Source organism: Rhamphochromis sp. 'chilingali' (genome assembly GCF_963969265.1).
Source record: "Rhamphochromis sp. 'chilingali' genome assembly, chromosome: 8".
In the NCBI taxonomy this organism is placed as follows: Eukaryota; Metazoa; Chordata; class Actinopteri; order Cichliformes; family Cichlidae; genus Rhamphochromis; species Rhamphochromis sp. 'chilingali'.
The window spans coordinates 6,517,333-6,532,471 of record NC_137935.1 but is presented as its reverse complement, the minus strand read 5'-3'; the positions used below and the strand labels follow the sequence as shown (position 1 = coordinate 6,532,471).

Below are 15,139 nucleotides of genomic sequence, written 5' to 3'. Positions count from 1 at the left end.
AATCACAATGAGTGTTGACGTGAAGAAACTGAAAGTCAATGAGTTAAAAGAAGAGCTCCAGCGCCGTGGCCTGGACACCAGAGGCCTGAAGGCAGACCTCGTAGAGAGGCTGAAAGCCGCTCTGGAGGCTGAAGCTCAGGCTGATGCTGGCGAGCAAGAGGATAAAGGGGATCAGCAGCAGGAAGAGGAATACGGTGATGACTACCAAGACAATGAAGATGAAACGGATGCACAAGAGCAGCAAGGTAAAGTATTATTTCATTAAACATTTCACTTCCATGAAACTAGTTTTATTACGTTGTTTTGGACTTTGATCCAGTTTCTGCCCTTTGCTGATATTACATTTTAAGCACTTCACTGTACTTAAGTATAAATTAAAGTTTCAAAGTTGGGAAATGTCAACAAACTTTTCACTTTACAAACTTTAGAACACCTAAACTAAGTTTAAAAATTTTACATTTCCAGATTCAGAAGCAGCTGAGGACTATGGTGGTGGTGATGAAGCTGAAGGTGATGCCCCTCAAGATGAAGATGAGGGCCGAGATTCAGGTGGTTACTATGAAGAAGAGGAGGCAGAAGGTAACCCCTACGAAAGTCAGACTCCTTCAGACTCGGGTCACAATGTGCCCGACTTCACAGCAGATGAGGATATTCAGAAAACTGACATGATGTCTGAGGAAGAGACCAAGCCTGCAACAAAGGAGGAAGTGGAGGAAGAGAATGAAGAGGAGGAGAATGAAGAGAATAGACAAGGTAATGTTTCATTACTTTTATTACTCAGTTGATTTTTATAGTCTTGTATTAATCTCTGATGGCACTGGTTGAGAATAGAAACGCTTTTCAGAGATTCAAGTTTTACTGCTATTTACTGCCGACATGCAGAGGTGGCACAATGACACAGTGATCTGCTTAAACTAAATGATGCTAAAGGTAGTGTAAAATTTTCCTCATGGACTTTGGCCATACAGTAAAGACATGTAAACCCAACACTCAAACTGCTCTCATACCTAGTAGAAAAAATTCAACAACTTGTTTTCATGTTAAAATGTGTTATGTTTGTTCATGTCTAATTATAGAAGTTAAAGTAGAGGTCAAAATGGAAGATGAATCTGAGGGTGCAGGTGAAAGGCAACAAGATAATCAGCATGACCAGCAGCATGGGCAAGATACCGCAGGCCAGCCAGAGCAAGTCAAAACTGAAGATGAGAGAGGTGGACACTATGGACGTAAGAGGCCGTATGAGGAGAACAGGGGCTACAGCTATTATGAGCACCGTGAGGAGAAGAGGTGGGCTTCTACATGTTTTTCTAAGTTAACTCAACTGTCTACACTCGGAATGGATAAGGCAAAGTGTATGACAATAAATACTCTGGTGTTATTGTACAGATCCCGAACACCTCAGCCTCCTGCTGAAGATGAAGAGGAGAACATAGATGACACTCTTGTTACAATTGATACATGTAAGTATGGTACATTAAATAGTGTGTGAACAAACTAGTGTCAGTGTGCTGTCTATGGTTGTTTATAAATATCAGAGACAATAGGAAGTTGGACTGTTGTAGCAGACACAGTCATTTATTCACTACATGCTTTTGTTGATGGATTACGTGTAACCTTTTAAATATATGTATGCTCTGCTCTAATCTACAGTGATAATTAGCGCCCACTATTGCTGCAGAGATGTAGACTACCATCTTATGACTGATATAGATGAAGTGTTTGATGCTTTGTGCTTAACTCTTTGGTTTTCAGACAATTGTGATTTGCACTTCAAAGTTTCCCGTGACCGCTACAGTGGTTATCCACTGACCATTGAAGGCTTTGCTTACCTTTGGGCTGGGGCACGAGCAACTCATGGAGTCACCCAGGGACGCGTGTGCTATGAGATGAAGGTAAATGGATGCGTTTGTCTAAAGGCTTAGTAGTTTTAAAGCTAGACAGATGATTCGTGCTGATGAGGTCAGACCTATTTTATGAAATTTTACCAATTTGGTATTGGGGAAACTTTACTATTAACAAGCATTATCGTCAAATGTAAGAATAGCATTAACCCTGTTGGCCTTTAAACCAATGTAGCTGAAAACACAATTTTTATAGAAGCTCTGGTTAACTTTTCTTTTGTTTTGTTTGTTTTTGAAATAATGTCAAGTAATCCTTCTGGTTCACACACACACGCACGCATATATGTATTAGGCAAACAAAAATCTTACTCTGATTGTGTTTGACTTTTGTTTTTTTTTAAAGATCAATGAAGAAATTCCTGTGAAGCACCTCCCCAGCAGTGAGCCTGATCCCCATGTGGTCAGAATTGGGTGGTCTCTCAACCACTGCAGCACTCAGCTTGGTGAGTGAAGCATCTGTCACAATACTCAACATGATGTTTGCTCGGTCAACTAATAAAACAATTGTTTTAATCCTGCAATGTTTTAGGCGAGGAGCCATTTTCCTTTGGATATGGAGGAACAGGAAAAAAATCCGTTGACTGTAAATTTTCAGACTTTGGTGAGAAGTTTGGCGAAAATGATGTCATCGGTTGTTACATTGTAAGTAATTGATTCATTTTCTCTAAAGCTTATCACATAAGAATTTCACACATTTCTTTAATAATGTATTCTTTATTTTAGTTATTGTGTTTTTATTCAGTAATTATGGTAGTAATCTATCATAATGCTCGCATTTTGCATATTTTACAAGTTGAGACGTTTTCTTTGCTTTGTCACTTTAAGGACTTTGACAGTGGTGACGAGGTGGAGATGGGCTTCTCTAAGAATGGAGTGCATTTGGGTGTGGCTTTCCGGACAACCAAAGAAGCCTTGGCAGGCCGTGCCCTGTTCCCTCACGTCCTGGTTAAGAATTGTGCGGTTGAGTTCAACTTTGGACAGAAGCGAGAGCCTTACTTCCCCCCACAAGAGGGATACACCTTCATCCACAATCTGGAGATGGAGGACAAGATCAGAGGTACTAAAGGACCTGCCAGCAAGTCTGAGTGTGAGGTAAGTTAGCAGTGAAATTGTACTATACAGTACATGAGGTTTTTGCCCCCAAATCTTCTGTTGTTTTGGGGAGACTAAATGCTTGATTGTTAATTGGAAGTTAGCCACAATTTGTAAATTTAATTGTAAGCAAAATAAAAAATTGATGTAGCACTGATCAGAGGTTTTTTGTTTTGTTTTCCCCCCCAGATTTTGATGATGGTTGGCCTCCCTGCCTGTGGAAAAACCACTTGGGCCTCAAAGCATGCAGAGAGTAACCCGGACAAGAAGTACAACATCCTGGGCACAAATGCTATCATGGACAAGATGAAGGTTGGTTTTGTTTGTTGTGGGGTTTTTTTTTCTTCATTACATTGTGAATGTTGGTTCTGTTCAAAGTCTTTATTTATTTTCAAACAAAGATTTTAAAATGTATTCCTTTTTCTCCAGGTCATGGGTCTGCGCCGCCAGAAGAACTACGCCGGGCGCTGGGATGTTCTGATACAGCAGGCCACCCAGTGTCTGAACCGGCTGATTGAGATCGCCGCCCGCAAGAGACGCAACTACATCCTCGATCAGGTACTGCCCCTCCAGTTACACTCTGCTTTAATACTCACCACAGTCAGTCAATGTGCCCTGATGATCACTCTCTCTCTAATGGACTATTTATTTATCTTTCAGGGGGTCTCTGTGTATTATAGAGTAGAAGAAGCATTGATCTCCCTCTTGTCACTTGCTTGTCATGCATTGTAAACGAAAATGATTAATGGCTCTCATAAGTGACAGAATATGTTATGTTTTCATCCCGCAGTATATTGCACTTGCTATTCCCTGTCATAATACAGTATTGTTTGTCTTGTGAATTTCAACAATGTACAAGTAAACCATGACTTTGTAAAGATGTTGAGAAACAAGTAAGCTCTGACTGGTGAGTAAGAAAAACACCTTCTGTTGCTAATTTAATAAGACAGAGTTGATAGCTTTTTAAAAGCTATTTTTTAAGTGAGATATATGGAACTTTTGAGTGTGTTTTTTAATAAATTGACCCCTAAGGTAAGTACTGACTAACAGCCTTTTAGATTTTCAGATCTTTGAGCTCAGGAAATGTGGGAAAAAGGTAGGTGGGTCTGATGGTGGACTGTGGCTTTTCTGTGGAAACTGTGAGTATTTGCAGGTAGGTTATATATGTGTTGTCTGGAATGGGACAAGAGCTCGTATGAAGAAAAGGTGAGTAAAGGTAAGTCTGAGGGACCCATGAGACTAGCAAGCGGTTTTTGAAGCAGCATGCTGTGGTAAATGGTGCTTTTCGGACATGTTTATATTCGATAAAAGTTGTAAAGTTGGCACTTTAGACACAGAGTGTTTTCTTTGAGGTATGTGATTTCTTTGTGTGTATATTAAGGAACCGAAATCCTATTTTTTCTTTTTTCTTTTTTTTTTCTTTTTAAGCTTTTGGCATATATTTAAAGCTAAATTGGTTACTAATAAGAACTTGTATAAGCTTCTCACTGTTAAATTGTGAGATCATATTCATTACAAATTTAACTGACATTGGCATTACTTAGTTGTTTGTTGGTCAGTGGAGACCCCACTGAGTTCTGCTGGATGAAGAGAGAGATTGTTTGAAGTTAATACTGTGAGCTGTTTGCTGTTTAAAGTGTCCTAACCGCAAGTCTTCTATTTGAATGTCATAGCATGGCGCAGTTTGATAATTGTGCTTTGGCAGTTTTAATGTCACCTAAAAGCCTAATTTAGATAAAGCGTAATTATTAAGTGTTTGTTATTTAGCTGTAGTCCTGATTTGAAACGAGGGTTTTTGAAGCATTTTCATTCGGTTTTGAGTTCTTACACAGGCAGCAAGGATTATGGAAAAAAATGTGATTTATAATGTGGCTACATTTGACAGTTGGCACTGTCATCAAAGCAAAATGTAACCATGAGTCGTTCCTGCTGATCAGTGCTATGGAATATTTTGGGAGAAAAATCTAACAGCAGTAGTTTATAATACTGAAATTAGGTTGTTCAGAGCAAGATATGAAATATTTATGTATTTGCTATTCCACCTGGTGACTACTGCAAACTATCTCTACATTTATAATCGCTACATCGCAATAGAAGAAGAATTAACTGAATTGAAAATCAATTCAATCGAAATGGTAACTGTAATATACCTTTCGGTATTGTAACTGTTCATCTAGGGCATATTTAAGTTCTTTTAATGTTTGAGGTAAATACAAAATACTCACAGCTTCTCTCAGTTACTGCTCTGCGTAATTGTAGCAGTGCTTTTGAAGCATATTTACAATCAGCACATAGTCATTGAATGAACACAGAATTGAGTGCGCGCATCTTGGCGTTGTCTGACAAAGCAGAAAGTTTAGTCAGCACGGGGTCCCTCTATTTACAATAACTTTCTTTAGCAGTCACTGGGTACCTGGACGCACAGACCGTGAGGTAAGTCTGTGGAGTGACGAGAGGCCAATAGTACCTGAGTAAAAACGTAGACTGACGTCCAAGCCAAACCTCTCTCACTTCATTATTGCAGGGTTCCAGCTTCCTTCCAGTGGAAAGCCATTACAAATAAACAATAACAAACAAGCTTCTACTTCTTTCTTGTCACCATTGCTAGACAAATGTTTATGGATCAGCAAGGAGACGAAAAATGCGTCCTTTTGAAGGTTTTCAACGCAAGGCTATTGTAATTTGTCCCACGGACGAGGATTTAAAAGAACGAACATTAAAGCAAACCAATGAGCAGGGGAAGGATGTGCCCGATCATGCTGTGTTAGAAATGAAAGGTAGGAACGCTGTGGAAACAATAAATAAAACACCAGATCTACTTTTTTTCTATGTGTTGTCTCTAAAATCAAACTTGGAAGATGCCCCCTCCCCCCTTCCCTCATCATAGCCTTTGGCCAGATATCAGACCTGGATATTTTTAAAAAAGTCAACATGAATCTGATTCTTATTTTTTGCCCTGTATCTACCACTTGCCATTCAGCTTACTTCTGATGCCCTGCAAACTGAGATTTCGGCTTTGTAATAGAACCAATACTGCGCAATTGGCTTCCATGAAACGAATGTTTCCAAATGACACATTTACATGCATATGTTTTTGTAAGTTAATTTGTAACACTCTCACATCAGCTGTCCTTGGTTTGCAGAGCTGTTTCCTCTTCTCACCAACTTTTTAGTTGTCCTTTGTCCCCCTCCCCACCTTTACTGAAGTCTCCCTCCTCTCCTGTGTCTGTTTAAACAAATGTTTCCTCCATGTTCCCTTGGAGGTAATTTTTGTTCCCTTTACCCTACCATCTGCTTCATTATCTGCTCTTAGTTTCTCTGATGTACTTTTCCCCTGTACAATAGTAATTAGTTTTCATTTTGTCTTCCGGTGGTGTGGCTGCTTTGGTCTTCACTACAACCCCCTCCCCCTCTTTCTCTCTCTCCCATCCTTTTTTTGCTGGATGGGCTGTCTCTTTCCTGTGGTCATCACTGCCACTCTTGAAGCCAACTTTACTCTCCCTGAGCCTTGCGACTTCCTGGAGGCAGTGACGTACGTCGAGCTGCAGCGCGACGAGGCTGAAAAGTTGATGAAGCAGTACAATGAGGAGGGCCGCAAAGCTGGCCCACCCCCTGAGAAACGCTTTGATAACAGGTCTGGTGGGTTCCGTGGCCGCGGAGGTGGTAGCTTCCAGCGGTATGACAACCGTGATGGAGCTCGTGGCAGCTACCAGAACCGCAGTGGGGATGGAGGCAGTGGATACAGAGGAGGTAAGAACTCTTAAATATTATTTATTTTTTGATAATTTCAAACTAGAAAGTTGGAACTTTCAGGTTAACATATTTTTCCTGAACACTTAATGATCTCAGTTTAACAAATGTTGCACCTGCTTTCTTCCTTTGACTTTTATGTTGGCACAGCATTTTTGTAAAATAAAATTGTTCAATAAATGTCTGTAGATATTTCATCTTTTTGTTGCGTTTTACAGGCTACAATCGTGGCAGCTATAACCAGAACAGGTGGGGCAACAGCTACCGTGACGGAGGCTCTGATGCACGAAGTGGATATAACCGCAGTCAGCAGTCAGGGGGAAGCTACAGAACTGCACCCTCTTACAACAAAGGAGGATACAACCAGGTACTTAATATGATTCATTTATGGATAAAACACCATAAATTATAAAATGGGGGAAAAAATTATATCATTGTATTCTTCTTCACCCTCAGGGCTACAGCCAGAGCTACAATCAAGGGTACAACCAGGGCAACTACAACCAGAATTACTACAGCAACTACAGTCAGTACCCAGCATACAGTCAGAGCTACAGCCAGACACCTGCCACTGGTCAGACGTACAACCACCAGCAGCAGCAACCACAACAGCAACCACAACAGCAGCCACAGCAGAGCTACAACCAGCAGTATCAGCAGGTACCACTAACGTCCATTTTTGGCCCTATGAACTCAGGCCGTTACTTCAATAGAGCCCAGTGGCAGAAATCCTAATGAATTCACTTTAGTAGTAATCGATCTGATGGTGGCCAAGTTTTATCCAAAGTTTTCACTGTAGAAAAACTGAATCACAAAGTTCACAACTTTAAAACAGTGTTCAGCCTTTTCTTTCTTTCTTTCTTTCTTTCTTTCTCCACCTTTAAGGCTTTGGAAAGGGTTTAATGATCATGAAGTATCTCAAACTTGTAAACATACTTTTAACTCTAAATGCTTCTTGCTTTGATTTACAGTATGCTCAGCAGTGGCAGCAGTACTACCAGAATCAGAACCAGTGGAATCAATATTACAGCCAGTATGGCAGCTATCCTGGACAAGGCAGCCAAGGCTCATCTTCTGGTTCCCAGTAGCTTCCTTCCTGCATCTGTACCTGCATCCACCTGTGTCCTGAACACCTCTGATAACTGCAGAAGATTGATTTTTGTACAGTCCCACATTGTGTCTCCAACCATAACATCCTCCATCTGATTTAACACAGTAGCCTTCATTTGCCATCAATCCGTGTACACCTAAATTACATACAGTTTGATGTCTTTTCATTATTTTTACTGAATTAAGTCTTATTCTAAGCAGTGACCGTGAAGTGGTAGATGATAGGTATCAAGACATTTAATGAATGTTATTGATAATGCATTCAGTATGGATGTATGAAATCCACATTTACTACAGATTGAAGAGGTAATTGTACATTTCATAGTGTGAAGAAGGCAGGAAAAGTACAGCAAACCCTGAATACTTTTGCTTGCTTTGAGAAGAACAAAATGCATGCTTTTTACATCCATGACCCTGTCCTGTCTTGCTTTTTAATTTTCAGTTACCGATTTTACATTTTATTTACTGCAATAGACACCAAGCATTATGAAACACGTTTTTTAAATAGGTGTTGATGCTGTAGTATTTAATCCAGTCTTTGATTGAGAAAAATATTTTGCCACTCTTGACTAGTTCTATGTGCAGGGTTGTTTTTTTTCTTTTCTTTTTTTCCATCCCTTTGTGATTGCGCATTTTGTCTTGTAGTTTAATCCTATTCTTTTCAAACAATTTGTTTTCTACCTGAAAATGAAAATCAGATTTTGATCAGTTACGCAAACTGTCTTGTCTTTATACAATAAATGCAGTTGTATATGCCTGTAATTGTTAATGTCCTTTTGTTCCCCTTCAGTGAAGTCAGACACAACACATACTGTCTGATTAATCATTGATATGTTTTTCGACTTTTTTTCCCAACATTTGTAAGTCATGGACAAAACAAAAGGAAGCGTTTAGCTAAAAACCATATGCCAAGTTTGGACCATATGCATGTGCAGTCAAAAACATTGGGAAGGAAATGAACATTTTAAACTGTAGTCATGATGGCCGATTAGGCTTAACAAGCTCCTTTTGCTATTCAAATGGGCAATATAGATGATGAAGTTTCAATAACAAATACTTTGTGATTTTCCACTAACTTTTTCTGACAGCTTAATTGAGTAAAAAACATATGAAATCCAATATTGCCATTTAGAATTTGATGTGCAAAACTCTACTACCAACTGGGCTAACAGATGCTAAGGTAAAACTCGATAATATAACTTTTTGACACGCGATAAATTGATACATTAGCTGTTTGTATATCAAATATCCAATCAACAGCCAAATAAATAACAGTTAAAATAGTTTTCCATTCTTTCCAAATTGACGAGTTGTCATATAGCTGCCAGTGTTACAATTAACCACAGTTTTGTTGAGGTTAGTGTTAATTTCCTACCCTGCATGTGTATATATTGTATGATCAGGAAAAGCCTGCCTATAGGTTGGCATAAATTAGGAAGTAAGGTGGTTTAGCACCAGAAAACCAAGGCACCAGTTCAAAACAATACGAGGTGTTCCTCAGTAGGAAAATCCATGTTTCTGAGCCGGATAACCAATAAAATAGCAGTGACAAAGATCAAATGAAAAACATCACACAACCATGCTTGAAACACAAATGAGTCCTTTGCTGGCCTTCTAAAATAAGTGGCCAGTAAATAGTATCAGTTCAACACGAGTCAGACACAGCTTTGTCCAAAAAATGTGTTTGTGTCTGTGCTTTGTCCATGTGGGGAAATGAGTGCTCAGTCTGGCTCCCTGCTTTTGTCTTTGTACAGATGCAGCTCCTCCATCTTCTCCTGCAGGAAGGAAACAGGCATGGAGCAGCGGGTTCTGTGTGGTAGAGTGCTGACCTGGAAAACAAATGTCAAATTAATCATAAAGAAACTAGTCACTGTTTGTTTTTCTCATTTCACAAAGTCTTGCAAAGTGTTTTAAACTGCACTTGTAATGCTTTAACTCTGAAAGTAGTGCCTAAAATATGAGGTAGTAAAGTCTCAGCAGTCAGATGGACAAGCTGGACACAAAAAAGGATTATTTTGCTGTTTTATAACAGCATGCATGAAAACGACAGTAGAGGGAGTCATTCAAAGTTGTACATATGGAGTCCAAGCTCACAGTATTCTTAACGGAGTTATCATTTTGTACTGTGTCTGGTAGCAACTCAAAGTTTTTAATCTTAAATGAATCCTTGCTGTATTATTTCATTATGCAATCATGGCATTTTTCACATATAAACAGGATCACAGAGAAGAAAAGGTTAAGAAACACTTCCTTTCTGAATGATCACTTTGCAGGAACTTGCACCATTTCTCACCTTTCTCAGTGATGGACGAGAGTGAAGGTGGTTTCCCTTTTTGTCCTTCTTCTCAGGTGTCCAAACTCCAGGATCCGTCTGAGTGGAGCGGTCGGACAGTACTGATTCACTGGTGTTACTTTTCCAGTCAGATGTACCCTTATGGTGCTCTGTTTCATTACTCAGGGGAAAAACAAAGGTCTCCTCTTCCGAACCTGACCAGAAAAAATAATAATATTAAATAATAATTTTAGAGACTTTTTACTGACAGAAGACAGTGTGTGCTTTGCGGACTGTATATGAAGAAGAAAGGACGCACTCCAGCTGTTGCCCTTGGTTCTTAAATCAGGTGCGGGGGTGCATGGACAGGACCCAGTCGTGTTTTTGTGTTTCTTCAAGCACTCAATACCCACCAGATCTCTACAGTGTCTGTGGCAGTTTATCCCACAGTCTGGAAGACAGAGAAAATGTTAAGCTTTTAAAGCACTACCACTTTAAGGATTCGTTCACTCAGATTAAGAAAACGTTTTGTGGATTATCCAGAGTAATCAGACCATTGTTTTTGGAACAACATAGCCTATTTCAGTGTTGACGTGTAATTTTGTAATGCTTTTAGCGTTACAAACTAAATTACTTCAATAGCAGAGGAAATGTCAAGAGGCCACATGTTCAGGGAATTGTCCTCTTAAACTCTGTCTTATTCTATTGGGCAAATTCTTGCTCAGATCAAGCTGATTACTCTTGACAGTTGATTAGAAGGTTAAGATCTCTGATCTTAGAGGTTTATTTTTGTGTTTCTGAGCCTACCTTTACAGTGGTAGCCCTGTTTGGTGACACCCCATAGCTGCAAGATATGACAAATTACAATTTGACTAAATTTCTACAAAACCCAAAACAATGAGAAAAAAGAAACAAACAACAAACAAAGCTAATGACACTCACAAAGCCTCTACATATATCACAGAATGTTGGTCGTTTGTATGTGGTTTCATGGAAGTTATGCGCGTCATTGAAGTTGTACCCCAACTTGGCACATACGGACATTCCCCTCATGAAGTAAGAGGTGATTTCTTCACGGCTGATTTGTCCCTCCCTAGGCAGAAAATTTTCCAAAGTGCAACATAGATGTAAGTAAGTTGTCCTTTCTCTGATTTGCATTTAGGTCATGACGAGAGGCCCGCGTGTGAGCTGCAGCTTCCTCACCTGTCAGTTTCTTGAGTACAGAAGGAGAAGGGGAAGTTGGCTGCTATTTTTTCAAATTCCTCCAGCGAAATGTAGCCATCCTGATTGTGGTCATAATTCTTCATTATGGACTGCAGGGGGCAACAGAACGATCAGATATTCAGTTCCACTTGTCAAGGAACAGTTTGCTAGTTCTGCTTTAGGCTGCCAAGTAATAAGGAAGTGAGAGACATCAGGTTGTTGCAAAGTCACATACTCACATCCACCATCTGTTTGACGTGTTTAGATATGGTGTCGGGGTCGAGCCTGGGGGTGACTCCTGAACCCCACTCTGCCACTACTGGGGGTTTAACTGGAGCTACAGGCTGTGGACAAACAGATGCAGCAATGAGACACGAAGACTGTCAGACAAGCAAAAATGCACACACCCACCACATAATACACTTCCCTAACGTACAGCGCTTTGATGTGGCTAACTTTGATGTATTTAAGCACTGCGTCTCTGCTTTTGTTTTGAAGAACACGTTACACCCACAGAAAGTGCGCAAATGTCCACCCGCTTATAAGAAGAGGTTAAAGTAAGTGTGAACCTGTGTACCGTTACAAAGAGCTTCACTTCAGCTCTACTGACCTGAACCTTGGGGTTCTTGGGTTCCTTGGCATATGAGAGTTCATATATCTCATCCTCAGTGTAGTATAAATCTAGGGAGAGCTGAAACATTAACACAGAACAGAATTTCAGATGTTTGTGACTTCGTGCTATCTAACTTTGTAAAAATCCCCTTCTTGTTTCTTGTTCTAGTACCGTGAGCAGATGCAGCAGGTCTTTGTTGGCCTCAAAGGGTGGTGTACAGCTGTGGAGGGCCAGCAGGTCATTAATGTTGCTATAGAGGTGCTGCAGCTTGCTCAGGTTGATTTTTTCCTCATCTATGTAGTCCGGCAAGGCCTCATTCAGCGAGATCAGATCCTTTAGATGGACACCCAAAATGGGAACCTTGAAGCCGGTGCACTCATTGTAAACCCGACGGTAGTTGCTGTAATTACTCCGCGACGAGAGCAGCTCTGTCATTTCACTGAGAGCCTGACAGAAAATAAAGATTGACAAATAGTGATTAAAAAATATATATTTTTAAAATATTTAACTAAGCCTTTTTTTTTTTGTTTAAATGGAAAACAGTGAATCGTCTAAGAGTAATCTAAGATATGGCAAACCTTTGCACACGTTTGTCTAGAAACAGCTGGCTAGCTGTGATGAGACCATACAGCTAAAAATGTAAAAAATCTATAAAAACTCTTCAGGATATGACAAAGCAACCCCAAGAGGGCAGTTGAAGGTGTTGTCCCACACAGGAAAAACAAGAGGTAAAAATGGAATGTGTACCAAACACTTCTCTGAGTTAATGTTACGCCCCAAAACATTCTTTCTCATATGTACAGTAAGTTTAGTTGATGTGTATGACATGCAAATATCACTTTTTGAATGCCACCATATCTAACAAAAGATAAAGAATTACCAGAAACACCACTTACTGGGTTAGCAGGTGAAGAAACAGACATTGCAATGATTAAGCAAAGCAATGTCTAAACGTTTACACCCTTGTGGCGTGACAGGCACTAACACTGACTCATGATTACACGCAATATTTAAAATACCTTAGTGACATCAGGAGGCAGCAGGTTAGAAGTGTCTTTGAGGCGGGAGATTGAACTGTGACAGAGGCCTCCAGTTACGGCCATGAGAGTGTTAAAGTTTTGCAGAGATCGAAGTTTCTAAATGGAAAAGAGCATAAGAAATAACTGTAAATTAGAAAAAGTGCACCTGAAACAGTAGACCTGGCAGCCAAACCAAAATGCGTCTTAGCTCTTATTTCAGTTTTTGTGATGTTGCCTCCCCAGGTACTTTACCTGAGCCACATGAATGAACTTGGTGAAGACCTGGGCTCTCTGCTGGGCTGTGTGTCTGCTAAGAATCATCAGCTGGACCCACTGGGAGACCCCATTACACATCATCACTGAACGCTCCAAAGCAGGATTGTCCCGGACTGAACCTCGTACTACATAGCTGCGGTAATCCAAGAACTGTCCGATTAGAAAAGAGTTCAAGCAATAAAGGTTATTCGTAATTTTAACATTTTGAATCATTTTCTCATAAAAATAAAACAATATTTTATCTTCTGATTGTGGCTTCAGAGTAAAAGAAAAAGTTGTGGCACAACTTTGCAATTTCACAAACCATCTGGAACATCTGGAGGGAGCCTGACTGTCAGTAAAACCAACAGATACGGTGACCACTATCGACTGTATGGCACCATTTACTAATACTTTGTAAAGGGACTGAGACTATAGATGTAGGTACTATTAGGCAAATTGATACACTGAAACCATTTCCCATAAAGTGTTCACACTTCCTATTGAAAGTTAGAAATGCCATCAACTACAATGCAAGTTACGCAACAGGATTTCTCACAATGTGGCAGAAAAACTTGTTCTTACAAATAACATATTACTGATAGTGTGATTAAAACAAAATGACCAATGTTCATGGAAAGTGTCACCATTTAAACTGTCAAAAATACAGTGAACCTTTAACATTTTTACAGTATAATATTTTTACTTTAACATACTTCATGCTCAGCTGTGTGTAGAATGAATGAAGATGCCATTAAACTACACTGTTTAGCAAAAAACCTCAAACGCTGACAAAGAATGCTTAACTAAAGAGCTTTAGCTTGAATCTTAGATGATTTTATGATTTATCCATTAATTTTGCTACTAGGCTATAATAGCATCTTTACAACAGGACTAATTATCATAACCACATAATGTACTGGTACTAATAATGATACCAAAAGTAAAACTTGTCTATGCATATTCATCAACTCTGAGTGCTTATTTCAGGACTAGGAACATCTCTGTGAGTCATGGCAACATGATGGTGTCTCATCGGGTGAAAAACCTAAGAAATAGTGAGAAGTTGTTTGGTGAACTTACTGATACATTACAGAAGTTTTTAAACTCAAGGTAGCTGAGATGCTCAGCCATCTCGTCTGGCTCCATGTGATCGAATATTAAAGACACCTTCCTCTTCTTCACAGAAGGTGAGGGTGCCTGTGATATGTTCAGGTGAGGGCTTCTAGGAAAGGCAACAGGACAAAAATCATCATTCTATTTATAGGATTGTTTATTGTTTATATATATATATATATATATATTTTTTTAAACTGTTTTTAGACATATTTATATATATGCAGTTTTTCCAGGGTACAACGGTAAATCAAACAGAAACATGACTCACAAGCAGGAGTTCTCGATGAGCTGCGAGTGTTTCTCCTCTCCTCCATCTGACCGGACCAGTGCCCACAGGTCCCCCATGGTCTGTTCAAGGTGGGGGTCCACCTCAAATACCGCTGGGAACTGGCTGATCCACTGCCTTGCCACAAAGCAAAACAGAAAACATGTTTACTACTCGCAAATAGAGCAGGATAACCAGTTCCGTCATACTCCATCATTCAACGGTCTCGAGTGTCCTTACTCACCTGGCAAGGTGGCGGATCTGTGTCCGCCTGAGTCCTCTCTTGTCGGAGGGACAGTCCTTATAAGTAAGAATAATAGTCAAGGCTCTAAACACACTGTGCAAATTATACCAAACAGTAGGGATATATACTTGAAATCTGCTTTGCAAACATGGAGTGCAAAACAAAGCCATGCTTGTTTCCTGATCTGATTAATCAACATGGGCATGTGATTGGGAGCAGTGCACCAGTGGAACCAGAGTATTACACTGAGTGGCAGTGGAGGATATAGAGTGAGAAGTTTCTGGGCAAATGCCTCA

At 39.9% G+C, this 15,139-nt stretch overlaps 2 protein-coding genes across 2 annotated transcripts; one reads left to right on the top strand and one right to left on the bottom strand.

Annotated features, from left to right (window-relative positions):
• Positions 1–7: 7 nt before the first annotated feature.
• On the top strand, positions 8–8,615 carry hnrnpul1 (heterogeneous nuclear ribonucleoprotein U-like 1; the record flags this gene model as incomplete). The annotated part of the gene is made up of 15 exons (XM_080890254.1): positions 8–245; positions 466–753; positions 1,077–1,287; positions 1,387–1,460; positions 1,753–1,892; positions 2,245–2,344; positions 2,431–2,543; positions 2,727–2,993; positions 3,183–3,305; positions 3,423–3,551; positions 5,602–5,770; positions 6,480–6,743; positions 6,962–7,110; positions 7,200–7,403; positions 7,715–8,615. 15 exons carry the CDS (start codon positions 8–10, stop codon positions 7,829–7,831), a joined length of 2,586 nt encoding a protein of 861 aa, XP_080746380.1. The 3' UTR covers positions 7,832–8,615.
• On the bottom strand, positions 8,408–15,139 carry rasgrp4 (RAS guanyl releasing protein 4). The gene is made up of 14 exons (XM_080890258.1): positions 14,844–15,139; positions 14,603–14,737; positions 14,299–14,440; positions 13,213–13,386; positions 12,961–13,077; positions 12,113–12,388; positions 11,939–12,019; positions 11,568–11,672; positions 11,329–11,438; positions 11,068–11,218; positions 10,933–10,969; positions 10,445–10,576; positions 10,147–10,340; positions 8,408–9,682 (listed from the first exon to the last, which is right to left on the bottom strand). Exons 1-14 carry the CDS (start codon positions 15,011–15,013, stop codon positions 9,575–9,577), a joined length of 1,932 nt encoding a protein of 643 aa, XP_080746384.1. The 5' UTR covers positions 15,014–15,139; the 3' UTR covers positions 8,408–9,574.